Raw genomic sequence first — 27315 nt, forward strand, 5'->3', positions numbered from 1 at the left:
GAAATGCATCTTGATCCTTTATAAGCAACCTGTTTCCTCTAAATATTAATGTCTGAGGAAAAATTTACAGGCTGTGCCAATAAGCAGTAGAAAAGTTCGGGGTGGGGGGGTGGATATGACAGAATCATCCCTCCCCAATCTCACTAAAGATCAGACAAACAGGTTTTGGTAAGATCAGGATTTAATTTCTCAATTTCCTACATGTGTTCTCAATAAGGGAGACTTAAGTGTCTAGCTGATAGTGTTAATTTAGAAGCTTCTGTTTCTCATAACTGACGGTGACCTGGTCTTTCTCTTCTTTTTAGTTGTTTTGCAGCCAGGTCCATCATTTGGAAATCAGGAAGGCTTGTGTCTCATATATGAGAGAAAATCAACAAACTTTTGAATCTGTAAGTAGAATACATACCAAGGGGAGTTGTCGGTAGAGTATTTAGCAGGGGGAAAGGAATTTTGCTCACCTACTTGTGAAAATTATATCATGCAATCTCTTAGTAGCAAATACTTTTCAGCTGGCTTCCTTCCCCTTAGCTTGCATGCTTCTGGACCTCTTTCCAGAATTAGATTGTTTTGTACTCTAATTAAAAGTTAAGAAAAAACAGTTAATCTTTATCCTTCCCACTGCTTTCTCATCCCACACACCAAAAAACATCCAAACCCTGAAAAGTTACCTTTAGACTGCTCTTTTGTGTTATCCATAATACTGTTTTCTGTGAATGATAGTTTGCAAAAGGTTTGGCTATGTTAATATTTTAAAATGTGTACAAATTGGATTCCCCTTTGTTCTCTTGCTTAATTCTGTGCACAATGGTCCTCAGCCAGTCAGCTTGAAGAATCTTGTAAAACTTAATTATAAGGAAACAAATTAGTCCTAAACATCTATCTTTTTCACGTGACAAGCTGGTAATTGGAGCTCTGCCACTAATGACGGACTTTAAAACAACTTTTAGAAGACATCTTTGTATACACTGAATTATTTGAATTCTTTTTATAACAATGAAACAAGGTTCTATCAGTCTGATTTGAAGAGTGCCCTTCGTGTGGCTTTTTTTTTTTTTTTTAAACACTCCTAGCCCTTCCAGTACTATTTGTTTTCTTCTGACTGTATATTATGGGTATTTGCCTCCTGTTTGAGGTTTACTCTTAATTTTCTCAACAGGTTTTAGTGAATTTTAAAACGATCTGAAGGCTTCTTGACTTTAAAACTTATTAACTTGAAGTTAATTAGTCTTCACCACACCTGGGGAAAGGATTATTTGTAACCACCTTCAAATGCAAGACCGTGGTGTAAAGCAGTGCATCTCAAGTATTTTTGTGCTTACAAATCACCTGGGGATCTTGTTAAATATGGATTCTGATTCAGTAGGTCTGAGCTGGGGCCCAGGATTTCTGCATTGTTAACTCCCAAGTGATGCTTGCTATTTTTCGTGGACCACGTTTTGAGTAACAAAGATGTGTATAAAATTTTAGAACTACATTGATGAATCTCAGAGTAATTAAGCCAAGTGAAAGAAGCCAGACGCCCCCCGCAAAAGCACATACTGTATGATTTTCTTTATATAATGCTGTAGAAAATGCATACCGATTTATAGTGACAGCAGATCAGTGGTTGCTTGGGCGTCAGTGGGGTTATAGAGAGCACAAGGAAACTTATGGGGGTTATGGATGTATTCACTATCACGATTGTCATAATGGTTTCATGGGTACATACATATGCCAAAACTTATTTGTGCCATTTAAATATGTGCAGCTTACTGTATGTCAATTATACCTCAAAAAAGCTGTTTAGAAGGGTTGAGAAAAATTAAAAATGATTTTTTAAGTCTAGTGATATATATATGCATGGAACTAGACATATATTATCCTATATTCCCTGAGTTTAATCTAATTTTATTTTTAAAAGAGGTATATTTTACATAAATAAGATTCACCATTTTAAATTTAGCATTTTTGGTTTTGGCAATAATATATAGTCACGCAACTGCCACTGCAGTCAAGATACAAAACATTTCCATCACCCCAACAAGTTCCCTTTTGCCTTGGGCTTTTTTGAAACTAATGAAATTCTCTTTAAAGTTCCTCAGTTTAACTTTGTAAGTGCACGTCTCCTGTCAAGTTTGAAATCCTTGTAATTATTGGGCTTGCTTGGTTTATGAAAATTACTTAAGTTACTTAAGTAAGTCAGGTTACTTGGCATTTCAGAAGAAATTCAAAGGTATACCATTTGATGAAATGCACTGGTATGTGGATAAGCCAGGACGAATTCCTGAGATACTTTTATAGTCCAGCTTTTCTCTACTCATACCTTTTGTGTATGTGCAAATCTTCTTGAGGTGCTGTGCAAAGTAGTAATTTAATACCATAATTGTTGAACTGAACAAAAATCCATTGGAGGATAATATTGCAGAATATAATCAGATTTCAGTAATGCTATGTATTTGGTTAAGTCAAGTTTGTTTTATTTTTGAAGTATGTGGAGGGATCTTTTGAGAAATACCTGGAACGGTTGGGAGATCCCAAGGTAAGATCAAATATGGGGGTTTAATCTTTTCAGAGTATTTGGAATAGTAACCTAAATATTCATTCAGCTGTGTCGCTTTGGCTAGACTCAACCTATTTTCTTCAGTAGCCAGCTATGTTGAATCAAATAGTTCTTGCAAAAGTTTAGAGGCTGGCAATTGACCTATTGTTTTGTGTTAAATATTGAGAATTGTGTGTTAACAAGTTTATCATCCATAGACTAGTGAAAGAGTATACACTGCTTGGGAAGAGGACAAGCTTAAATCTTCTCACTTTAATGAGGGAGGAGGGTGGTAATGAATGTTACTAGGAGGTCATTAATATTTTTTTATTAAACAATTCCCCTGATTTGTAGTTAACCTTTTTTTATGTGGGAGTAAGACCCATAAACACATTTGTTCAAAAAAATTGATCTGACTAAATTCCATAGTTCTTGACTTAAAACACATTTACTAAATACTCTGCTAACTTTGTATTCTTACACTAATTCCATTTTTATTGTGCCTTTTAAATCTCCTATATTGACTGTCCTTGTTACTTAATGGCTAACTAAGAAGGTCTTTAGGTATTTTTTTAAATTTTTCAGAATAAGTTTATGTTAATGAGTAACTATCACAATATCCCAAGCCTCAAAGCAAGTTATAGTGTGTTCTACAAATTCTTCATCTAAAACAATGCTAAGCATCTAAAAAGCAAATGTTGAACTTGCAAAAACTTCTACCTCCTAGCAACAGAATGTTTTTAAAAACTTTATGCACTATTTATGTTTAGGAAAGTGCGGGCCAGCTGGAAATAAGAGCTCTTTCTCTAATTTATAAGTAAGTTGACTCTCCTTTTTTTTTAAAGAGTGTGTGTGTGTAAGGTTTCTATTAAAGTCCTTTTAGGACTGGGAAAATTTGAGATTTGATGTATTATGTAGAATGAAGAGGTCTACGCAAGGTCAATTGGTATAATTTTTAGGTGGAGAACCTCTAGCATTTGTGTCCATTTGAATGGAAGAATAAAGGACTTTAAGAACTGCTGGTATTACTCCTGTAGAAAATCAGAATATTTATTTTAGAATTATTGTGTATTTAACTCTGTGCCTCTTTTGCATGCATCCTCAGTGGGGCATCCCTCAGTATCACTTCCAAGAGGATAGAAATTTGTTCTTGAGGACAAAAAATATATTAGCTATCACAGTGGTTTATGATCCTTCACAGGGTCATAGTACATAAACAGATATACAGTATATCTGTGGTATTAAAATTTCATAAGGAAATTAAGAAAAGTCTAAGAAGGCTCTTTAGGAAGGCGATGCTGGGGGAAAAATTTGAGAAACACTGCTCTATTGCTTTGGAAGTTCTGTTCGGTCTTTTAAATTGCAAAAGTAGCATTTCTGAAAGCTGTAGTGTTTTGAAAAATAGCTATGTATAAGACTCCTTCACAATTCTGAGGACGATGAGATGGCATATTCCTTGGTAGAGTCAGAACTCTCTTTTGGTAAGTGTTTATTCAAGTTAGTGTTTTGCAGTCTGCTCATTTCTCACTAAATCCAGCAAGAAGTAGTATAAGAGGGGTATTGGGCAGGTAGCTGATCGGTTATTGCTTTTCAATCAGGGGCCAACTTTTAAATTGGCCCGGTTCTGTTTTTGTCTGTCCCTCGAGCTAAGAATGCTTTTTAAACTTTTTTAAGTGGTTGAAAACTCAAAGGAATAATAATGTTTCATGGCATGTGAAAATTATGAAATTTATTTCAGTGTCCATAAAGTTTTATTGGAACACAGTCATGTACATTTGTTTATGCATTGTTTGTGGCTGCTTTCATGCTGCAAAGTTAAAGTTAAATAAACCATATGGCCTGCAAAAGCTGAAACATTTATTATCTGTTCTTTTCTCAATCAAAATTTGCCAACCCTGCTTTAAATTAATGGGATCCCCCAAAACTCATAAACATAGATACAATTGATAATCTATCTTCTTTATTTCTCTTCCTCCTAAATTAAGATATTTTTTAAAATCCATAGGACTTTAGGAGGAGTTAGCTGTCTACCTTGAATTAACATTATTTAGCCTCTTAAACATTTGGATTGTTTTATATGAATAAGGTGTGCAATTTAAAAGCACAAATACTTGTTCTTATAACTGCCTTTGCATGTACTAAATTATCTCTTCTCACCCACCTTTGTTTTTTACCTATGTAGTCGGGATTTCATTCTTTATCGCTATCCTGGAAAGCCTCCAACTTATATCACAGATAATGGCTGTAAAGACAAGGTAAGAAGATGAGTGAATGTTTACTAAAATAAGAGAAATTGAATGATGCTACTGGCTTAGCAGGATATTAAGAAATCATCTTTTTTTTTAACCTAATTAATGAAAAAATAAGCAGAGTCTAAATGCCAAGCTTCTCTGCCACCAGCCTTTTCCTCTCCAGTCAGTCATCCTCAGTATTGTTAGCTACTCTTCTGAACAGACCTAATTGGCTCACTCTTCTGTAATAGAAAAAAACACCCAAAACTCTATTTGGTTTCTCATTGCCTAGAAGATAAAGGTCAAACTCTGAAGCCAGGCATTCAGTGCCCTAAAGGGTCCCAAACCTCCTTTCCAGCTTCATTGTCCTCCAACCTTAGTATACCCTGCTTCCAGATTGTCTGACTTTCATACTTTTTTTCTTTTCCTTTTTATCTCAAATGTCAAGTCCTTTGAAACTTTGCCAACTCCCCTGGAGTTATTTCTTTCCTTTGTGTTCCCCTAGCAGCACCCAAGTAATTACAGTGTTTATTACATTGTATTTGTTTTCATGTCTATTTCTCTCATTAGTCTGAAAGTTTCTTGAGGGCAGGGACAGTGTGTCCCCTTGTTACTGCCTAGCAAGATACTTGGAAAATAGTAGGGGGTTGTTTTGTTGGTTGAGAACTCTCAGCAGGTAAACAAATTGTTCTTTAGCATACAGTTTTTCTTCCCAAAAGTTTTTAAGAAAAGCCTTTTATCCTGATTATTTGATTAGTGAATATAGACTACACAATATTTGAGTTTTGTAAGTCTTGTTTCACATCATGAAGCAAAATTCAGGCAACATTTTGATAATGGTTAGACAAGATTAGACACTGGGAAAACTGTTAGTAGGTCACAGTAATCTCCACAAGAGACCTGAACTAGGCAAGTGGCATTAGAAATAGAGAAGACCAAGTAGGATGCAAGAGATAACTTAGAAGATAAGTATAAATTGGGGCACATTAATTGTTTTACCAATGGTACCGCCCTTTAATTTGTTCAGCAAACCTCAAACCCCTGTAGTGTGCCAGGCACTTTACTGGGCTTTGGGGATACCAAAATGAATACAACAAAATCCTTGCCCTCCAAGGGCTTAAGGTGCTATGAAGACAGACATGTAAATAGTTACCTACAGTGAAGTGATAAGTTCTACAATAGAAGTGTGTACAAAGAACATAGAAGAAAAAGTCCTTCACTCTGCTTGAGGAAGTTTAGAAAGTCTCATGGTGGTAGTGAAATTTAAGTGGAGTATCAGAAAATGAGTCCTCCAAGTATGAAGGGCAATCTATTCAGAGGAAACCCTGTATGCAAGGGCATGGAAGCAAGAGACTCTTTGGAACTCTAGTTGGATGGGAGAAGGGCAATGCTGAAAAGATAGGCTGGAGTTAGATAATGAAGGGTGTAGTAGGCCACGCCAAGAATTTGGCTTTTCATTGTAAAGAATAGTCAATTGAAGGTTTTTTCCAATATTCTCCTATGAAGATTTTTAAACTTACATAAAAACTAAAGGAATTTTACAGTGAGCATCCATATACCTACCACGTAGAGTCTGCTGTTAGTATTCTTGTTTTATTACATATCTATCCATTCAGTTTATCTTAATTTTTGATGCATTTCAGAGTAAATTTCAGACATCAGTACAATTGCCCCTAAACACTCAAAGTTTTTTAAACAAAGGTGTGACATAATCAGAATTGTTTGAGGAAGGGGAGTGTGTTAGCTTTTGTATTTTAGCAATTGTACACAGCATTGCCTGAGATGAGATTTAGACATTTAGATCTTTATCAGGACTATTTATTTATTTACTTATTTATTTTTTAAAGATTTTATTTTTTTCCTTTTTCTCCCCAAAGCCCCCCAGTACATAGTTGTATATTTTTCGTTGTGGGTCCTTCTAGTTGTGGCATGTGGGATGCTGCCTCATCGTGGTTTGATGAGCAGTGCCATGTGCGTGCCCAGGATTCGAACTGACGAAACACTGGGCCACCTGCAGTGGAGCGCACGAACTTAACCACTCGACCACGGGGCCAGCCCCTATTTATTTATTTTTTTAAGATTGGCACCTGGACTAACAACTGGTGCCAATCTTCTTTTTTCTTTTCTTTTCTTTCTTTTTTTCCTTTTTCTGCTTTTTCTCCCCAAATCCCCCAGGTACATAGTTGTATATTTTACTTGTGGGTCCCTCTAGTTGTGGCACGTGGGACGCCGCCTCACCATGGCCTGATGAGTGGTGCCATGTCTGCGCCCAGGATCTAAACCAGTGAAACCCCAGGCTGCCATAGTGGGGGGCGCGAACTTAACCACTCAGCCAGGGGGCCAGCCCTATCAGGATTCTTTAAACCTGCAGTTCACTTATTTTTTCCTGACATTTTATTTTGAAAATTTTCATACAGAGAAAAGTTAAAAGACTTGTACAGTGACCATCCATATACCCACCACTTAGTTCCTACAGTTATACAGCTCCATTTTCAAATGAGTCTTGTATATCTTACAGAGAAGATATTGAGCTAATTAAAGGGAAGACACCTTTTGAGAACTATAAGAGTACAAAAATAAAATGTAAGAACTTTTGAATGTGTGCAACCATGAGAATATCATGTATAAATCTCATCCGTACATATATACAGAGCTAATACTTATCAGCAATTGGGTATGTACGTGTACATGATAGTGTATATATGTCTGCTTTGGGAATGTATAAAACGAGTATGTTTGCTCATATTGAAATTTAAGTATGGGAAAGCCAGGTGGCAGCAGGGTACTTGTGTTGTGTGACACCTTGCTTTGCCTCAAACTTAGTTACTATATCTCGGTTCAGGCTCCTAAGATTTACATTTGAATTCTTTGGGTTTTCAAAAATGAGTTTGTTAAAATCAGTGAACGTTATTAATGAGCCTTCCATAAAATATATTTTAGAGGAAATTTTCAGAGAAATAAATGCCTAATGTTCACCTTGGTACCTTTCACCTTCTATATTGACTGACTTCTGCATTTTTACATAGTTATCCAGTGTCAAAGTGGATGCTACTGGAGCTAGCCATCTTTACTCAGCCCATTTGCTCTATCTAGAAAGATTAGAAATACATACTTATATGACAAGCAAAATGAAACTTAAGTATAGAAATATAGAGTGAAAAGTCAAGTCCTCATTCCTGCTCTTCAATCTCATGCACTTTAAAGTAACAACTATTAAGATTGGGTGGGTATCCTTCTATATCATTCTCTTTGCATTTTTTTTTAATGTAGATAGACTTATACCTAGCATTCTTTTACTTGTTCTTTTCAAATATCTATCCTCATTAGTAATCCAGGCCTACCTCTTTTTTTCACTAGTGTACTGCCATTACATCCCACCTTCCCACCTCCAGCAAACACACCACCCATAAGTATGTATGAGAAAATTATTATTTTATGTTGGGATACCATCAGGAACATAAAAGCCATCATGCCTAGTTTTACCACTTCCAGTCAAAACGGAACTTCTTGCCACTTGAATAGAGAAATTGTACGGTCATCTCTTTTTTTTTCCTGCTTGGTCATTCATCTGTTCTGGTTAGCTGGTTCCTTTACTCACTTAACAACTGCCTCCGGTTATTAACCTTTCTTAGTTGGAGTTCCCAGTTCTTCTAGTACAGAGTACAAAGGGCTTCTCTTCTCAAAATCTGCTCACTGTTCTTTTGGATTAATAAACTCCTGTTAAAGGCAAATACCCCTTGGGGGTGGGTGAAACTTCATAACTTAAACTTTACTGTGAGTTACTTTAGCTTGACACTTGCCCTCAATACTTTGAAATGGATTATAGTGATGGAGTGGGAATTGTGATTTCAAAAAAAGGCTAGGCTAATAGACCTGGGATCAGGTTACTTGATTATTGGGAGAAGTTATCTCGTAGTGGTGTAGGAAGATAGGAAAAAGAGTGCTTAGGATAATTTTCTGCCAAGGAAGCTTGGTGGCGACATCCTCCCATAGATCATAGAGAGTCATCTTTGGTACCTCAGTTGCTGATACCAGAGATGGCTTCAAAGTGAAATAGACTTAATCACTAGGGATTATATCCCTTACATAAGACAGGTTTTTGAACAAAAGTTTAAAAAGGTTTTGGAGCAGTTATGTAAACAGATTTCCTTACATGGAGCCAGGGAGCATTTTTACTGGAATAACTTCGGTAGTAAGCATGGCCTTTGAATTATTGGTTGAAAAAACTAGAGATTGAAGGAATCAGCTAGTTAACTCGTTTTGTAGCCATCTCAGTGCCTTAATTCATTAAGGAAGTCTCTTTAGCAGTATTGCTCCTATATAGTGTATTCATATATTGCCATGCAGTACAGTGGATAACATTTTGAATAAATTGAATGAAGTCCCTCACCCCACAGTCTGAGTTTCGGGAATTTGACCTAATTTCTAGTCATTTTTAGAAGTTAAGCTGGGTAACTTTTGACTTGTCTTAGGCTTTCTATTCACTCACTCAGTTTGTAAAGTTCTCATCTGTTGCAAACTTGTAAATCAGTACTTGCTTGGTATATTAACAGGAATGTAAGGTTCACAGTATAGCCTTAGTAGTGACTTCAATCTTGGCATTTAAAAGTCACTGTCAAGAAAATCTCTTTCTGAGGTACAGCTTGCATTTATCTATATTTAGATTTTAGAAACTGATGTTTCTCTAGTTTTATTGAGCTATAATTGACACATTAATGATAAGTGAAATAAAGCAGATGGAGATAGACAAATACTGTATCACATCACTTATACATAAAATTAAAAATCACTTATTTAAAAAGAGCAAATTCATTTAGTTTATCAGTTTCTGATTAGCAACTTAATTTCAAGTATTTCATGGTTGTAATATGTGTAACATTCACTTAATTGTTTTGTGTATTTTTCTTTTCAGATTGTACTCTGCTATTCAAATAATGGTCATTATGATTCAGTGTACTCAAAACAATTTCAGTCAAGTGCAGCTGTTTGTCAGGGTATGTGAAGGCTTTATAAATGTTTTGGTGTGTTTTCAGATGATTTGTTGCCAGTCTTTAAATTGAGGGACGCATGATAAATAGCTCTTGTAAATCCTTATTGGTACCTACTCAATTTGTACAATGGGTTATGGCTATTTTCTCATTGTTATAAAAAAAAAAAGTCTTATTTTGACAATTGGAGTTTTGGCCGTTTTTTCCTTTAGCTGTATTGTATGAAATTCTCTATAAAGATGTCTTTGTTGTGGGTGAAGAAGAGTTGAAGACTGCTGTTGAATTGTTTCGAAGTGGTTCCAAGAAGAACAGAAACAATGCTGTGACTGGCAGTGAGGATGCCCATAGTGACTACAGGAGTTCACCGCAGGATAGGTAATAAAGGGAAAGGGGATCTCTACTACAAGATTATCAAGTTTCATGTTTCTGTGCATCATCATTTGAAAGTGGAAGGGACCTAGCAGGCTTATGACTTAGAACACACACACACGCACTTTTTTAATGGAGGAAGAGAACTTTTACCAAAAAGCTATGTTGTATTGTGAGATTCTCAGGCTTTGGGGATTTGGCCCAAGTTAGAATCAGTTTTTTTAATGCTAGAAGAGACTTTAGAACTATCTAATCCTGTGAGTCTCAAACTGAAGTTGTATATGAATTACTTAGGGTACTTGTTAGAAAGGCAGATCCTTGGGCCTACCTTCACAAAATTTGAGGTCAGAGTGGGGCCAGGAATCTACTTTTTTAACAAGTACACCCAAGTATTTTGATGTAAGTAGGCCGCGGACCACACTTTGAGAAAAAACTGATCCTGAACCAGCACCATCATTTTGTAGGTGATAACTGAGTTTCACAGTGGTTACTTGACACATACATTTAACTGACAGAAAAGAATCTCTCAAGCTAAGGGGGGTTTTAGGAGCTTTCGAATGTCTGCCTTTGGTACTCACTAGGGGTATAGATTGTGGCCTGTGAGGAAACAGCTGTTATTGAACAAATTTAGTCAAAAACTTTGTGTTTGAGATAATAAAGTAGGGCTTGTCTTAATTCACATAGGCTTGCTGTGCCATTCAGGTGTTGCCTTGTCTTTTTGTCTTGCAGTTGTATTTTTTGGATGTTTAATACTTGCAATCTTTTTTTCTGGTAGAAAAGTTTTTTTTTTTTAAGCTTATTTGGGAATGCAGGGGGTGGCAACCATATATCAGGATAAAAGTCGCTTCATTCTTCACTGATTATTTGTCTTGAGGACTTTAGGCTTATGGAAACTGTAGTGGTAGGAAGGCAAGGTGTGTTATCTATTGCTGCATAAGAGTATTACCACAAACTTAGCAGCTTAAAACAACACACTTATCTCACAATTTATGTGGGTTAGGAATCTGGACACTGCTTAGCTGGGTCTTCTGCTTAGGGTCTCACAAGACTGCAGTGAGGCTGTTGGCCAGGATTGAGTTCTCATCTTGGAGCTTTGACTTAGGGAAGGGTCCCCTTCCCCACTCACATGGTTCTTGGCAGCATTCAGTTTCTTGCAGCTGTAGGACTGAGTACTTCAGTTTTTTTGCTGGCTGTCAGCTCTAGGTAACCCTCAGCCCTTTGCCACATGGGGTTGGTGAACATGGCTGCTTCCTTCCTTATAGTCAGCAAGAGAGACCGACCAGCAAGACAGGCACTACATTCTTAGGTAATGTAATGATATTCATCCTGTCTATTGATTAGAAGCAAACTTGAGAGGGGAATCACACAAGGGTGTGAACACCAGGAGGCAGGGGACCATCTTAAGAGTGTGTCCCCACCGGAGGTATGAAATATAGAGGATAATCTGCTAAGTATGTTGTAGCACATACTTATAAAAAAGAAGCGTAAATTTAAATATTGGGATGAAAAAGTATTTGCCTCATTTTTAAAACAGAGCTACTTTACCACTAGGTGGTAGTATGGTCATTAGACTTAAGACTTTTCTTAGCCTCTGCATTTATATAAAGCTCTTTGTTGTAAATCTTTTCAATTAGGACTGAAGAGTGGGATGCCTGCTGCAATGTTGAAAATATACCAGAGGGGTACAATCAAGAAACAGAAGAAGCAAAGGTTTGAGATTTTCTAGGGCAAAGAATTTCCATAGTCTTGGCTTGCAGCATCATAACTTAAACTAGTTAAGGTCAGGTGGTCCATTCTAGTTATATGGGGTCGGGGAGGAGTTGATGTTTCTTTTGTGGAAATCTTAATCTGAAAATGTAAAATGTGTGCTTAATGTTCTGTGAATTTTTATTTTTATGAAATTGTAGACTTTTTCCAAAGCAAACTCTGAACTCTTGAGAAATTCAGAAGCTGTTGTTTTTAAGTTAAAAGTACTATTACCAACCCAGTAGACATGTTTAGTTTGTAATCAATCTTCTGATGCTAAGGTTTCTTTTTGTCATTAAAGAATATAATGCTTATCCCTATTATACTCAAAGAAAATAGGTAATAATCCTAGTTGGAGAAACGAGAAATTTTACCATCTGTATAGGCCTAAAATCAAGCAGACCTTCAGTTTGAGTCTAGCTAAATAGGGCAAATACTAATACAACAATCTCTATTTATGCCTCAAGTACTGGTAATTTGGGAACAGTATTGAATTTTATGGTGAAATTCTAGGAAAGCAGAAGAAAAAGTTAATTCCTTTGGAAGTTGCAACAGATTTTGACCAAAATGAAGTAAAATTTTCAGATTTTTCCAGGTGATTTTAGGGTACAGAAACACTTGCACCTCTCTGTGTATATCAAGATGATACTTGTTAAATAGCCCTAACTGAATCTTTAATCCTAGTCTGTGTTGCATTGATTTATATAAGATGTATCCTGAGTTGTTGGCTGCATTAGACGATATTTCCCTTCTGCCATATAAAACCTTTTAGATTATTTGCATATTGCTTCTTTAATCTCCTGATTTTTAAAATACACAGTAAAATTTATTTCTTGTTTGAATAAGGAAAGGGAGGCCTATGTACATAGTTTAAAAAAAGAAGGAAGAAAAAAACCTTAATTCTTCCTTCTTCATAGAAGGAAGACTTAAGCTAAGGATGGTGAGTTTGTAGCATGATTATTTTTGTTTTAGTCTCCAGAAAATCCATCAAAGATGCTCTTGCCCTATAAGGTGCTCAAAGCCCTGGATCCAGAAATCTATCGTAATGTAGAATTTGATGTTTGGTTGGACAGCAGAAAAGGTAACGAAATATCAACAGGATACTTTTGAATCCTGACAGATCCAGGAGAATAATTTTGCAGATTATTTCTAATAAGAGACATTTTCAGCGTACTGTTATGAAAAACAGCTTGGTACTTTTTAGCTTGCTCAATACATGATTTAAATCCAGAGGAGGAAACAAATAGGTTTAGAAGTGGGGAGGAATCTTTTAGAGTCTGATGTTTATCTGGGACTTCAACTTTGCAAAGACTATGTGGAGATAGCTTTTAGGTAACTTTAAGAGTATGAGAAACTTGTAGTAACTGGAAATAAGCTCATCTTAAAGTGTTAAGACTGCCTTCATTGATAAATGGATAGGTCAGATGTCAGCTAACTATGGCCTGTGAACAAAATCTGACCTGCCACCTGTTTTTGTATGGTTCGTGAGCTAAGAATGGTCTTTATATTTTTAAATGGCAGAAAAAAAATGAAAAGAACAGTATATTGTAAACAGCGTAATGAAAATTACATGAAATTCAAATTTCAGTGTCCATAAATAAAGTTTTATAACAGTTGAGTAGTTGTGACAGAATCTGTATGGCCCAAAAAGCTTAAAATATTTACTATCTGACTCTTTACAGAGGAAGTTTGCCAACTCCTGAAATAGATAATTATTTATCTCTCCTTGTTAGATAACTAAGTTGATTAAAGTAGACCTTAACGTTCTGTCCTCAAGTTAGCCTTTAATGTTTCATAGTTAACCCCCTGAACCTCAGTGAACCTAGGTGTAGTTAACAATCTAGAATGAAGTTAGGACCTTGTGGAACACAATAAGTTATTAAAAATAGTAGGCTGCTTTGAAAAAGCTGCAGTGTTATTTTTTTTCTTGTTTAAAATTTTTTTTATTGAGGTATGTTAACTTTCAAATTGTACCTTATTGATGTTTGACCCACTCTAAGATTACAACCTCCCAATTTCCATCTAGTATTTGTTTTACAGCACAAAAACTATTCTAGCAGGTCGCCTTAAATTGACCACAGAAATAACCCATCAAGAATGATAGAATGACCCTTTAGGACTATTTTCCCCTAGATTTTAGCTTATAGTGATGGCATTGTCGATTACACTGTGGTAAAAGTAAATTACAGAATTGAATGATGTAAAATAAGAAAGGAACCAGTTCAGTTGAGCTTGAATTTTCATTTTCTTTTAATAGAACTTCAGAAATCTGATTACATGGAGTATGCTGGGAGACAGTACTATTTAGGAGACAAGTGTCAGGTTAGTTTTCTTTAAAGAATCAGTAATTTGTTTTTTCCAAGATTGTGGTTTTAATCATTAATACGAGTTCAACACAACTAACTTACAAAATGCTACAGTATTTTTTTAATGTTTGTGTTAAATTTTAATTACAAACTTTTGTAATTAAACGTAAGGCTCTTTCAGCTTGTGCCACCTCCATTGAACCAGACTGGCAATATTGATTGTCACCTGCGTTCATAAGGAGACACTGAACTCCATTTGGGGAGAAGTGGTATTTTTGTTTGGCAGACACCAGATCTGCCAGTAGACTTGAGACTAGATGTATTCTGACAATCTTTTCCCCTCTTTCAGGTTCGCTTGGAGTCAGGTGGAAGATATTATAATGCTCACATTCAGGAAGTTGGAAATGAGAACAATTCAGTAACAGTCTTCATTGAAGAATTGGCAGAAAAGTAAGAATATAATAATTTGTTGAACTACTAAGATCGTTGGCTGGTAATGCCTTTTTGTGATACTAAATTGAGAATTACCAGGATGCTAGTAAGAGAACCAATGTTATATCTGGTATTGGCCTAAGATGACTTGTCTCAAATTGTAAAAGCATATGCTGAAGTATGAAATCTCAGTAAACCTTTGTCTAGAAGTTTCCAAATACTAGGCACTAGCCAACTTATTAGAAATATTAAGTACAACAGAATTCTGGTAGAAAACTCTTCATACTACTTGGAAAGCTGGGTTGTTAACTAAGCCTCTGCCAGTATCAAGATAAGCTAGTCCAGTCATTCTCAAACTTTAACATGCCCCAGAATTACCTGGAGGGCTTGTTAAAACACAAATTGGTGAACTCTATCCTTAAAATTTCTGATTAAGTCTGTGGTGGGGCCCAAGAATTTAAACTATTAACAAGTTCCCAGCTGATACCAGTGCTGTTGGTCCACTTTGAAAACTATTAAACTTGGTTAAATGCCCTAATAACCAAAAAAAATCTCAGCAGCTTAAAACAAAGTTTATTCATTAGTCATGTAGCGTGTTCATAGTGAGTCAGCAAAGGGGACCCAGGCTGACAAACGCTTTATCTAGACACATGCTTCCATGATCACAGGCAGGGGAAGAAATGAGAACATGACAAACTATGTCCTGGTTCTTAAAGCATCTGCTCACATTTTATTGGCCGAAGTAGATTACATAGCCAGGCCTAAGTCAGTGGGCTGGGAAAATATAATCCTCCTCCAAGGAGAGGCAACAAATGCTTGTAAACTAGTCTACCACAGTCTTTGCTCTGAAATGTGATAGTGCTTACCAACAGCTGTAAAATTGTACAGACTACTCTATAAGGTTTCTTAACCTAAAAAGGAAACCTCAGCAGGGAAACTAGCGTCAACAGGTTTAAGTAAAGTACATTTGAAATTGAAGCAGGAGAGGAAGGGGTATGTGCATCGAATGAGAATTGTCTCTGTTGCAATGGCTTCATGGTGGCATCTTTAACTTTAAGGCACGTTGTTCCACTGGCTAACTTAAAACCAGTTACCCAAGTGACACCAGTTCCTGCCTGGAATGCTATACCCAGTCGGAAAGGAAGAGGTTACCAGAAAATTTCCGGGAGCTATGTCCCAGAAATGGGTTTGTATGCTGATGATTTTCATTGTTTTCCCCTTCTTCTACTTTACCTACATTGTATTTCTTTTTTTTTTTTTTTGTAAGGTATAACATAAGTCTTGTTCTAGGGTAGAGTTTCTCAACTTTGTCACTACTGACATTTGGGATGGATAATACTTCATTGTGGGGAGCTGTCCTGTGCAGTGTAGCGTGCTTAGCAGCATCCCTGGCTTCTATCCACTAGATGCCAATAGCAGCCTCCCTCCAGTTCTGACAACCAAAAATGTCTCCAGACGTTGCCAAATGTGCCCCAAGATGAAGAGGGGCAAAGCTGTCCCTGGTTGAGAACCACGATTCTTTGGGACTTTGTGTAAACTTAAGCTAGAGTGGATTTTAGACTCTAAAAATTGAAGAGAAAAGATTTCTCAAAGAACTGTGAAAACACTTCACAGAAGCAGCCAGAGATATTAACAGGCATGATTTCCTGGATAATAGTCACGTAGTTGGCTGGCTGACTCTTTGTTTTGATGACAAAGCTGCCTATACTAAAGATAGTGCTGAGATGTCCCTTGATCAGAAATTGCCTGCTGGTTTTGTTCTTCTAAATGGAAGATCTAGTACATCCTTAAAAAATACAAAAATTCCCTCCCTGTATTTATTTGGTTAGTTCCTAAGAAAAACAGCTGAGAGTTTTAGGCATTTGGGGGAGTTGTGCGGAGACACTGGATCTTTTGGTTTGGTTATGAAGCTTATTTGCTACTTCTTTGTCTGAAAGGTGTGTCAGAGATGGACGTGAAGCAGCGGAAGAAGATGTTCAAGAAAGTTAGAGGGAAAGAGGTTTATATGACTATGGCTTACAGCAGGGGACACCCCCTCCTCCCACCCAGGCTTCAGCACAGTATGCATTATGGGCATGACCCTCCAATACACCACCCACAGCCTGCTGGCAATGTTATGTCTAATGAACATTTTCATCCTCAACATCCATCTCAGAGACAAGGTCGGGGATATGGGATTCCCAGGTAAGACTTAACTGACTTTCAAGATAAGGTACATCTCTGTTTAGATATTGGGAATAATTCCTGGACAGAGTTACAGTAGAATTTAGAAATATCTTAATAGTTTAGATTTCTTTTATAATCTATGCCTAAAGGGAGCATAAAGAATGTGAATGGGTGTAAACTTAAGTTTTTGTCAAATGAATTTATGGGAAGATTTGTATTCTCACGGTCTAGGGAAATATGGAACAATTGAAGATGTGGTAGAATGCCATCAAGATGAGTGCCGTGTATATGACACTGTATCCATTAATAATGGGCAGGCCTAGTGCCAGTAGTGAAAAGAGCAAAGCTCTTTCTCTTTGGATGTTGTTGGAAAGTTATGTTAATTCTATTTAATTACAAAGACTGACTACTCAAGAACTAGTGAATAGAGTTCTGTTTTCCTTTTATTCTTAGGGATTCATCTCGCTTTATAAATAGGCAGAACATGGTGGGCCCTAAAGTTGGTTTTTACCCTGGCCCAGGTAAAAGGTGCTGCCAGAGCTATGATAACTTCTCCTATAGATCTCGGTAAGTGAATTTTAAGTGTCGAAAATCAGAGAAAATGGGTAAGTCTGGCTTTATTGGTGAGCAACGAATACATGGACTAATTTTTAAAAAGTGTCAACATTAAGATGTTTGAATTGTTATTTAGAAATTAGAAACAAGTTACTACCATGTTTTATCATTTTTTTCCCTCTTTTCATTCTTCGAACTACTTAAGTTCCTTTAGACGTAGTCACCGCCAGATGCATTGTATGAATAAGGAGTGCCAGTATAGCTTTGCCCCAGAGAATGGACAGATGCCCGGGGGCTTGGAAGAAACCATTACTTATTACGAAGTTGAAGAAGGGGATGAGACTGCTTATCCACCTTTACCTGTAAGTAGGTCAAACTTTACTCCAAAAGCTGTTTAGTTTTTTATTTATTTTTTTAAGTAAACTACCAAATAAAGCCCTTTCTGGAAAACATGAGTTTTCATCTTAGAGCTTTACAGATGGGAGAAGAGAACATCTTTTTTTAGCTGTTCTTAGAGAAAGGGGGTAAAGGTAGACAAATAATCTTGCCTATATAGTATGGGCTAATATTTTCTATTTTCTTGGTTATCATTTCTTCACTTATTTTTTGATTCTAAAGTACATTTAAAATATTTATAGCTTTTCTCTGGCTATATATAGGGAGGACTGCATGTGTATATGTGTGTCTCTTTGGTACAGAATCATGGAGGGCCTTCTACAATGGTTCCTGCTACTTCAAGATACTGTATTGCAAGGCGAGGACATAGCTCAGGCAAACAGACTTTGAATTCAGAGGAGGGTGATGGCCAGAGTGACAATGGTGAGTCAGTTACAGTTAAATTTTTTTTTTTTAAAGATGATTCTTGTGACGTTAGCACATCAGGGCTGTGAAGTGGACCTAAAATTTGGTTTGAGGGGGTCTCACTTTGTTCTGGATAGCTCATTTTGGAAGAGTTATCACTTCTTGTCTCAACTTGCTAGGTGTTTGAAGATGTCTTGGTATTTCTCAGAAATTTCTCAGACTTCTATTTTGGTAGGTCGTTACATTATTATAACTTATTTTCAACTCTCTGCATAGCTCTTGAGTGAGTTTTGATTTGGTGAGAAATCAAATGAATTTCACTATGGAAAACATCTATTCTTTATTAGTAAGGCACTATTCATAATTGTTCTCACCATTTTTTATAACTCCTTAGGCTGTTCATGTGAGTAGCTATCCTTTTACGAGACTGCTATGAAATAACTTTTTCACCCGAAGAAGTCTACTTAATCTGTAAACATTACTATTCATTGAAACCTATTGGCCATCCACTGTACTAGGTAATTATATTTGTAATTTAATATAATACTTACTGTATCCTTCTGAGGAATGTGGTATCCTTATTTTATATGTTAGGAAATTGAAGTTCAAAGGGTAAATGACAAAGCCAAAGTTATACCATTGGTAAGTGGCAGAGATTTAAATTTTTTTATAACAGCTTTATTGAGATGTACTTTACATACTGTACAATTCACCTGTTTAAATTGTTTTTAGTGTAGTCACACAGTTGCATAACCATCACCACAATCAATTTTAGAACATTTTTATCACCCCAAAAAGAAACCCTGTACCCGTTAGCAGCCACTCCCCACTTTCCCCCCAACTGCCCCCAGAGTCCTAGGCAACCACCAGTTTGCTTTCTGTCTTAATGGATTTGCTTATTATTCTGGACTTTACATATAAATGGAATCATGAAATACGTGGTCCTTTGTGACTGGCAGAGATCAATTTTGAATTTGGGTTTGTCTGATTCTAAAGCCTACGTATATGCCCTTAGTTGTTCTGTTGCCTCTCACCATGCAGTGTGCTTGTTTTTACCATTTTACTGTAAAATGATATATGCCTACTGAAACACTTGTGGAGGAATTGGGTGGATTAAGGAGGGTGTGAGGCAGCCTGAATGACTTGACTTACCGGTCAATTTCCTTATTTTCTTGTGATATTCTTCTTTCTGCTACTTATGTAGGAGAAAATAGATATTTCTAGGAATTTAATGAGGATAAAAAATCTAGCACGTGAATAATCTGTGAAGACTTTGTACATGCATGTGCTTAAGGATGCATACTCTGCTCTTTTACTCAAGCATAACTTTTTTGTTTTTTCCCTTTAGTATAGTGGGAACCTTCAGATATACTGCTCATGTGTAGTGGCATATTTGAAGTAATCAAATCTTTGTTCTCATGTTAAATCCTGCTGTCTGGAGGAGTTTGCATGCATGCGTGTTTGATAAGTGATGTGTTTAGGAATCAAATCCAGTTTTGACCTGTAGGGTTTTTGTGGAAAACTGTCCAATTGAAGATTGACTTTCTCTGCATTTCGATGGTATAGCAGTCTTAAAGCAAAATATTTAAGTCTACTGAGCCATCCTCTGAGGACAAACCGATTTTAAATGTATTATTCACCTGAAATAGGCTGAAAAACGGATGAGGCATGACATATCCTTTTAAGGTCCACTTAAGCAAACTGTGGGTTATACTCAGATTATAGTCACCATTTACTACGTGTCAAGCACCATGCTATGTTCTTTTCACCCTGCTATGAGCTAGGTACTGTTATCCCTGTTTTACAGTGAAGAAATTGAGACAAAAAGACTAAGTAACCTGCCTAAAGTGATGTAGTTAATCAGGATTCAAATCTAGACAGACCTAACCCCAGAGCCTTTGTATTTAATCACCATATCCTACTGTCTGACTGGAAAAGCTGGATACAGCTGGATTTTTCCCCTCAGCTTGAACTCTAAGAACTAAAGAAATTTTCGGAGGAGAAATTTGTAGTGTTTACAGTCAATCTCTGGCTTCAGTATTTGTTGACTAGTATGAAAGTTCAAATCACTTGTTTCAAGGATGTATACATTTTCGTTTTGAACATATATTCATAAAACTTGAGGAAAAAGCAGGTGCTGGCCATCTGGCTCTGCTGAGCTGAAAAGCCCTACATAAACACACTTCTCTTTTTTTTCTAGGAGGATATCATGAAGAATATATTTATCCTTCAGGTCAGTGAGATCTAGATATAATCTGACATTCATCATTGTTTATAAAATTTTAAATTGTAAAATAATACTTTTTACTTTACGTTGTCTATATCCTCTAGAACCAGATTATGAAACTTCAGGAGTTCACAGCACAACTGAATCGACAGCAAACTTGGTAAGTATTTAATAATAATGGCAATCACTTATAGCTCCTATGTACTAGGGCACTGTCCTATGAGCTATACATATACATACATTTAAATGAAAACAATCCTATGAGGTTATTAGGGTATCTTCATTCCATTTTCTAGATGAAAAAATTGAGAACCAGAAATAAAGTAACTCATCCAAGATCAAGCCCCTTTTCTGAAACTAATCTATTTAGAGATATTCCTAATGTGTTGATACAAGAGAAAATTCAAACGTCGGCGGTGATTTATTTTTAGAGGATTTTGTTATGATTTTCCTATCAGTAAGAATGGGCCATAAATCTCAGTTACTTCATATAATAAGAGTTTGCTTCTTGGTTATGCTACGTGTCCGTTGGAGGTTTATAGGAGGGCTCTGCTCAGGGACTCAGGCTGATGGAAGTTGCATTCATGATTGCCAAAGCGGGAAACAAAAGGTAGTGGAATGGTGCAGTGGCTCTAACAGCTTCCACCTGGAGATAACACGTCACTTTCTTTTTCATTGGTCAGAGCATGTTCCACTGACAAATCTAACTTCTCTGTGCCCGGAAGTCAAAAAGTTGGAAATATTTTAATGGCAGTAAGGACTGTAATATTCAACTCAAACTCCCTCCCACAGTCAAAATACTTGCTTCCACCTCAAGTGAGGCAACCCAAAAGTGCCATTCAGTGTAATTAAACTCAGAGCCCAAGGTTTCAGGGAAATGTATTCTTTCTTGGGTACAGAGGTGGCTTCTCTTGATCTGGAGGCCTAAAACCAAAGATATAAAGTTATTTACCCCCTGCACACCCAATTTACAATAATGTAGCAGGTACTGAAAAATTGCAGTAAAAATTCCCACTCATAAAGGGAGAAAATGGGAGAAACACAGGTACTAGCCTATAACAATACTGACGTCATGATGGACGTCGTGAGGGCCCCTACCATATGCATGGGGACTGTTCCCTAGAGTATTTCCCTGGTTCATTTTTTTCTGGGGCTCTTGGTTACTCCAAGGCCGGCCTGCCCGCCCTTTGGCCATATTTGAAGTAGGCATTGAGGAATAATCCTTCTTGGCAACTGAGGAGCTTTTCTCAGGCTGCTTCTTACTCATAGAAAATTGGGAGGCCAAGGATGTTTTATCTCAGGCAGATGGTTTTAGTTTTGCTCATGGTTTGTTCGGCCGTGTGATTATTTTATTATGCTGCTTCTCTGTGTGATTCCTATTAGTTTCATGTCCCAATAGCCATACTGACAGTTTTTTTTTTTTAGATATACTACTTAGATTTGCTGTAGTTCTTTTCTTTCTTATCCCTATGTCTCTCTCTAGTTGATCACAAGTACCTTGAGCTTATCAGGCATTGATGGAAGAGCCATACCTTTGGACCCCTTTCCATGAGCTGTTTTGTCCAAGTGCAAGGATTCACTGAGTATTATATCCTTAGTTAGACTCTTGCTTTGAGATATTTTAATGCAATCAGATTTTAACAATGATTTGATTCTTGCCTCCAGGCTGAACTTTTAACTGGTCTTTGTTGTTCAAAGCATTTATTTTATCTTTTATAGTTTTGGGTTGGAGCAGTTGTCTCTTCAATCCTACAGGTCCTTGTATTCAAGGACTCGCTATTCCTTTTCATTCCTGCCTGGAAACTACTCTTCTGTACTCATCTGTCTTAAAATATCTTGCTAAACTCTACCAACAGTAATCAGAACACAAAACTAACATTGTTTTCTAAACCTCTTCCTCTAAGAGCCGCAAGTTTGTAATCTTCTCATGTTAAATTTTTGTTACAGCAGTACCCTACTTCTAGTTACCAATTACAGTTTTAATCAAGCTAGGTTATGCTGCAATAACAACTCCCCAAAATCTGAGTGGCTTACCACAGGAGAGTTGTTCTTGCTTATGTTATATGTCCAATGCAGGTTGATAGTAGGCCTTCGTATATCCTCGTCACTCAGGGACCCAGGCTGATGGACATGTGCTTTCACAATCACCTTGGCAGGGCTAAAGATAGAGAAATTGAACACTAGCTCTTAATATTTCTGCTTATATTTCATTGGCCAAACAAGTCACATGGCCATACCTAACTTTAGATGAGGCCAGGAAGAGCATCCTACCATGTACCCACAAGGAGAACTGGAATATTCGTGAAGAGCTTGAATGACCAACCTCTAGTCTCTATGATTAATCTTAACTTTGGTAGGTTCATGTACTAAATTTTTGTTTTTACTGTTTAGGCAATACATCTTACTAAGGTGAAGAAAACTATGATATGTAATTTCCTTTATTTCTCCTTCCCTTCCTTTGCCCCTTCTGGAGAAATAATTTTTCCCCTCACTCTGCCATTACTGTTCTCATATCACATGCTTTTTATACCATCTCTTGATACAGCCACGCAGGTGAAAAAGCCAGTAAAAATCTCACCTTCAGGGATGACAGGAGTACACGCTTGATTTCTTTCTGTCCCTTTAATTTCACTGGTTACATGTTCCTTTTTGTCCTGAACTTATTTTATCATACATCCCCAATATAGCTTTCAATCTCTTCATGATGTGCTCCCCTCCCACTCTTAGTTACCAAATCCATAGCAAGTTTCTAAGTAACTTTTTGACAGCATTCTAAAGGGAGAGAATCAGTGCAGGACTTAAAGATTTCCAGGCGCAGAGCCTTCTAAGAAATCATGAACATTAATTCTTTCTTCTTATTTCCTTGTCCAACTCTCAACTAAATCCTTCTCTAAAATTATTTAGTGTTCACACTGGGCTTCCTGAACCAGGGCTAAAGTTTACCTTTTGGCAGGTGCCTTGGCTATACAGGCATCCCTTGTTTTATTGTGCTTCACCGACAATGCGTTTTTTACAAGACCCTTCGCCAGCAAAAGGATTACAACTCACTGAAGGCTCAAATGATGGTTAGCATTTTTTAGCAATAAAGTCTTTTTTATTAAGGTATATATGTTGTTTTTTAGACATAATGCTATTACACGCTTAATAGACTACAGCATAGTGTAAACCTAACTTTTATATGCACTTGGGAAACCCAAAGATTCATGTGACCCGCTTTATTGCAATATTCACTTTATTGCGGTGGTTGAAGCCAAACCTGCAGTGTCTCCGAGGTATGTCTGTACTTGAACACAAACTTTACAAACATGCTGCAATCTTAGGTCCATGTGGAGCTCATCTTTGTCACAGAGTGGTTCCTCTTGTTTCCTGTGATTACTTCCCCTGATTCCCTCTGCGTTCTTACCAATATTTCTAATTTCTGCTGCTAGTTTTTTTTTATGCTGTCATGACAATCTGGCACGCATAACCCTGAGCCTTTTATCATTTTTACTTTACAAAGACAGGGACTTGAACCAGAGGGGAATGGTGTTTGGGTTATATACTACATCTTGCTTAGAAAGGATGCAGCTGAACAACAGTTATCCACCCTTGTCCCAAACTACATCTTCAGATGGAATATTTTCTTTTAGCAAACTATTGTTGATTGTACTGATTTTGAAGCTTTTAAGGCAAGAAAGGCTACTGAGAAAATGTTTGGATTACAATCCTCTGTTACATTTTAGTTTCTGCATTGGGACTAGAGTTGGATGTCATCAGGATCTCTGTCGATAGGAAATAGAGCAGTCACCTAAATCAGGCACTGGAGTGATGATACTTTTTGGAGTGTTATCTTAGTGGTCACTTCCAAATTTGAATACTTTCAGGACAGATCACTTTCATGTAATTTTAGGAGATGTTGAAATCAGGTCTTTTATCGATATGTTGCTTGGTTTCTTTATTTCACCTTATTAATATTTCTGTTCTCATTAAAGTCTCTTCAGGACAGAAGACCATATTCTCTGTCTCCTCAGGACACAGTTACCTCATACAACTACCCCCAGAAGGTAATCTTCATAGTGTTATCAAGTAGTCAGTTGCAATGGTCTTAACAGGAAAATGATTTTTTTTCTTTCTGTTCTCTTTGCCCTTCATTATACTTAAAAGAAGCTGCTTATGTTCCCATCTTAAGTATTATTGTACCTTGTGGTGCCTGGCACAGTAATTAGTAAATTTGTTCAACAAATTGATTGGGCATCTACTGTGTTCCAGACACTGTTCTGTGTGCTGGCTTTAGACTACTCATAGTCAATCTACTCTGAAACTCTTGTATAATGAGTTAATATAAATTACCTGTCAAATCTCTGTCATTTTCTGAAACTTAAATGTAAAACTCTCCTGTAGAATGGGGAGTTGGTCTTAAAAAGGTACCTGAAACCATAGGAGTGAATAAGATCATCCTAGGAAAAGGAGGAGATTGAGAAGAACGTCTAGAACAGAGCCTGGGGATCACCAAATTTTAGAAAATGGGTAGAGAAGGAAGGACTAGCCAAGGAGGAAGGAGAAGCAGGAGAGTGTAGTATTATGGAAGCCCCAGGAAGAAATTGTTTCAAGGAGCAGTCAAGTGTCACTTACTGCCAGGAGGTCAGGCAACATAAGGACTAACAGGAGTCTACTGGGATTTATTGCCATAGAAACCACTGGTGACTGAGTGCAGTTTCTGAGGAGTAAAGCAGGTAGCAACTACACTGCAGTGGGTTATAAGGAAATGGAGACTGCCACTGAGGACAGTGTGTTCAAGAAGAAGAGTCTGTTAGCATTTATAGAACATCTCTCTGTGCACAGCCCTGTATTGGGTGTCGTTGCCCAATCAGAAGAAGAAATTGCAATTTCATGGAGTTTTTTTAAAAAAAAAAAAAAACACCTTTCTGTTAAAAAGATGTGTTTGTGTGGGGAAATGTATCTGCTTGTAAAAATAAATGTAATAAATCTCTGGAATAATATTCAGGAAATGCAGAGATTACCTGTTTGGCAAGAGGGGAACTAGTCAAATGGAGAATAGGGTTTGGAGGAACTTTTTCATGGTATACAATTTTATACTTGACTTTTGAATCATATTAATGTATTACCTTTTCAGAAAAATAATAAATTTAAAAATTAAAGCTCTCAAAGTAATCTGGGGTCTTCTAAAAGAAATAACCTAACCTTCCTATATAGGGTTCACATAAAGATTGACTTCTCAGTGTTTTAATTATCAAAATACTATTTCCTGAAATTTGCGATCAGATAAGAGACTAATATTGTTTGAGAAACGAAACTTAGATTTCTGAACTTTCTTTCACATGTACAGGTGATGGTAAATTCTGCAGCAGTTGCAGCTTCCTGTGCCAATAATGTTCCAGCTCCAGTCTTACCTAACTGTACAGCAGCTAATCAAACTGGTAGTACCACTTCAGTTTCCTCACAGAATGCTGTACAACCTCTGTTTGTATCTCCACCTACACAAGGCAGGCCAGGTAGGTTATTAGTGGTTGCTTACATCGGAAGCTTCTTTCCCTATTCGTGAACATGCACAAACAATCCTAGTAGTTAGATAGGAATACTTTAATTTCCGGTATTAAATTTGTTTAACCTACTTAATAAGGTATGTTCTATGTTTGAGAAATCCATGAGATTTGAGAGCCAGGGTTTCAATTTTTTTCTCACGTATTTGGCTTTGATGTTATTGTATAGTTATCATTTTGCTATCCCACTGAATATTTAGAGGGCCTGTAGTAGTTTCTCAAACTTTGACATAAGTTTTATTATACAGGAGTTAAGGTAAAGGTGTTTCACACTTCACAGAATTAATTCCTGAAAAATTTGTTATAAAATACATTTATATATAATGAATCATTTTCCCATAACTGTTGTAATGAAGAATATAGGCTCTAGAATTTAAGAGCTCTAGATCAGAATCTCAGTTTTACAACTTGTTAGCTATGTAATTTTGGATAAGTTATTGAAACTTTCTTATCTATGAGCTTGGGGGTACTGATAGTGCCAATTTCTGAAGTGGTTGTAGAATTCGAGTGAGTTAGTGTAATTTGAGATTCTCAGCAGAATTCTGGGAAAGTGGTGCCAAGAACAGTATAATTTTTCAATCTGAGTCTCCAAATAAAAATGGAAATAGCAAAACCAAAACCCATGGATAACATAGCTAAACTAGGTGACAAGCTATCTCCATGAACCCCAGAATTTAAGCAGGTGGGACAAACCATCAGTTATAGGACATGCATGCTATCAGGGTCTATGTGAGAGCAAGAAGACAGAAGCATCGAGGATGTTGTCTGATGTACCTGAGCACAGAAGAACCCCAATATTGCTAATAAGAATTCACTAGAAAGTGGGACAGCCAATTTGGAAGAAGCAGCTAATACTGTGAAGGGATTTGACCTCTCGAGCACTTGGCAAGTGTTTGGTTACATGTTAAAGGGACTGAAGGGCTTGGAGCAATTTGGCCCCTAAGAACTCTCAAAACTTAGCTTCCAGGGTTCCATTTTAGGATAGTATTCCTCACTGGGGAGAAACTGCTGGAAGTGGAATCAGAATTGATCAGGATAGGGAAAAGAGCAGGTCCAGACTAAAGTTGAGGAGGAGAACAGAGCCAAGGAATCCTAGAAGGCAGTCGTGTGTTTGAACACTACACAAACACAAATAGACGAGAGCCTTATGAGGTTAGGAAGGTTTTCCTGTTCTCCACATCATTCTAAAGTTCATGAGAAATAATTTCACATAAAAATGAACAGAAGAAAAGCACTAAGGTCAAATCCTATACAAAGAGGTTTTAAGAAAAAAGAATATTCCTGTAGATAGTAAAAGCATGTCAGAAATATGCCCACTAAACAGAACTAAACAACTAGAATGCACTAAAAACATTAATAAAATAATATAAAACACAATTCATAATTACAAAAATGCAGAATTAGAAAAAGATGAGGTGACAGAACCCTAGAAAGCA

General features: G+C 36.8%; 1 protein-coding gene across 5 annotated transcripts in view; it reads left to right on the forward strand.

Annotated features, from left to right (window-relative positions):
- The window catches only part of LOC106845125 (ALG13 UDP-N-acetylglucosaminyltransferase subunit), a 60655-nt gene that overhangs the window by 15113 nt on the left and 18227 nt on the right, over positions 1–27315 (forward strand). For 4 of the 5 annotated variants that reach the window (XM_044764322.2, XM_070503019.1, XM_070503017.1 and 1 more), the window contains 19 exons: positions 306–389; positions 2468–2518; positions 3289–3335; positions 4701–4773; positions 9662–9743; positions 9950–10112; positions 11741–11816; positions 12825–12933; positions 14110–14174; positions 14508–14608; positions 15649–15776; positions 16528–16774; positions 17210–17323; positions 17517–17673; positions 18010–18130; positions 20313–20345; positions 20444–20499; positions 24311–24382; positions 25666–25831. In XM_044764322.2, coding sequence (XP_044620257.2) covers positions 306–389; positions 2468–2518; positions 3289–3335; positions 4701–4773; positions 9662–9743; positions 9950–10112; positions 11741–11816; positions 12825–12933; positions 14110–14174; positions 14508–14608; positions 15649–15776; positions 16528–16774; positions 17210–17323; positions 17517–17673; positions 18010–18130; positions 20313–20345; positions 20444–20499; positions 24311–24382; positions 25666–25831 — 1945 coding nt within the window. The remainder of the gene's footprint in view (positions 1–305; positions 390–2467; positions 2519–3288; positions 3336–4700; positions 4774–9661; positions 9744–9949; positions 10113–11740; positions 11817–12824; positions 12934–14109; positions 14175–14507; positions 14609–15648; positions 15777–16527; positions 16775–17209; positions 17324–17516; positions 17674–18009; positions 18131–20312; positions 20346–20443; positions 20500–24310; positions 24383–25665; positions 25832–27315) is intronic. The other variant, XM_070503018.1, reaches the window with a different exon arrangement.

This window comes from Equus asinus, chromosome X (assembly GCF_041296235.1).
Source record: "Equus asinus isolate D_3611 breed Donkey chromosome X, EquAss-T2T_v2, whole genome shotgun sequence".
NCBI lineage: Eukaryota > Metazoa > Chordata > Mammalia > Perissodactyla > Equidae > Equus > Equus asinus.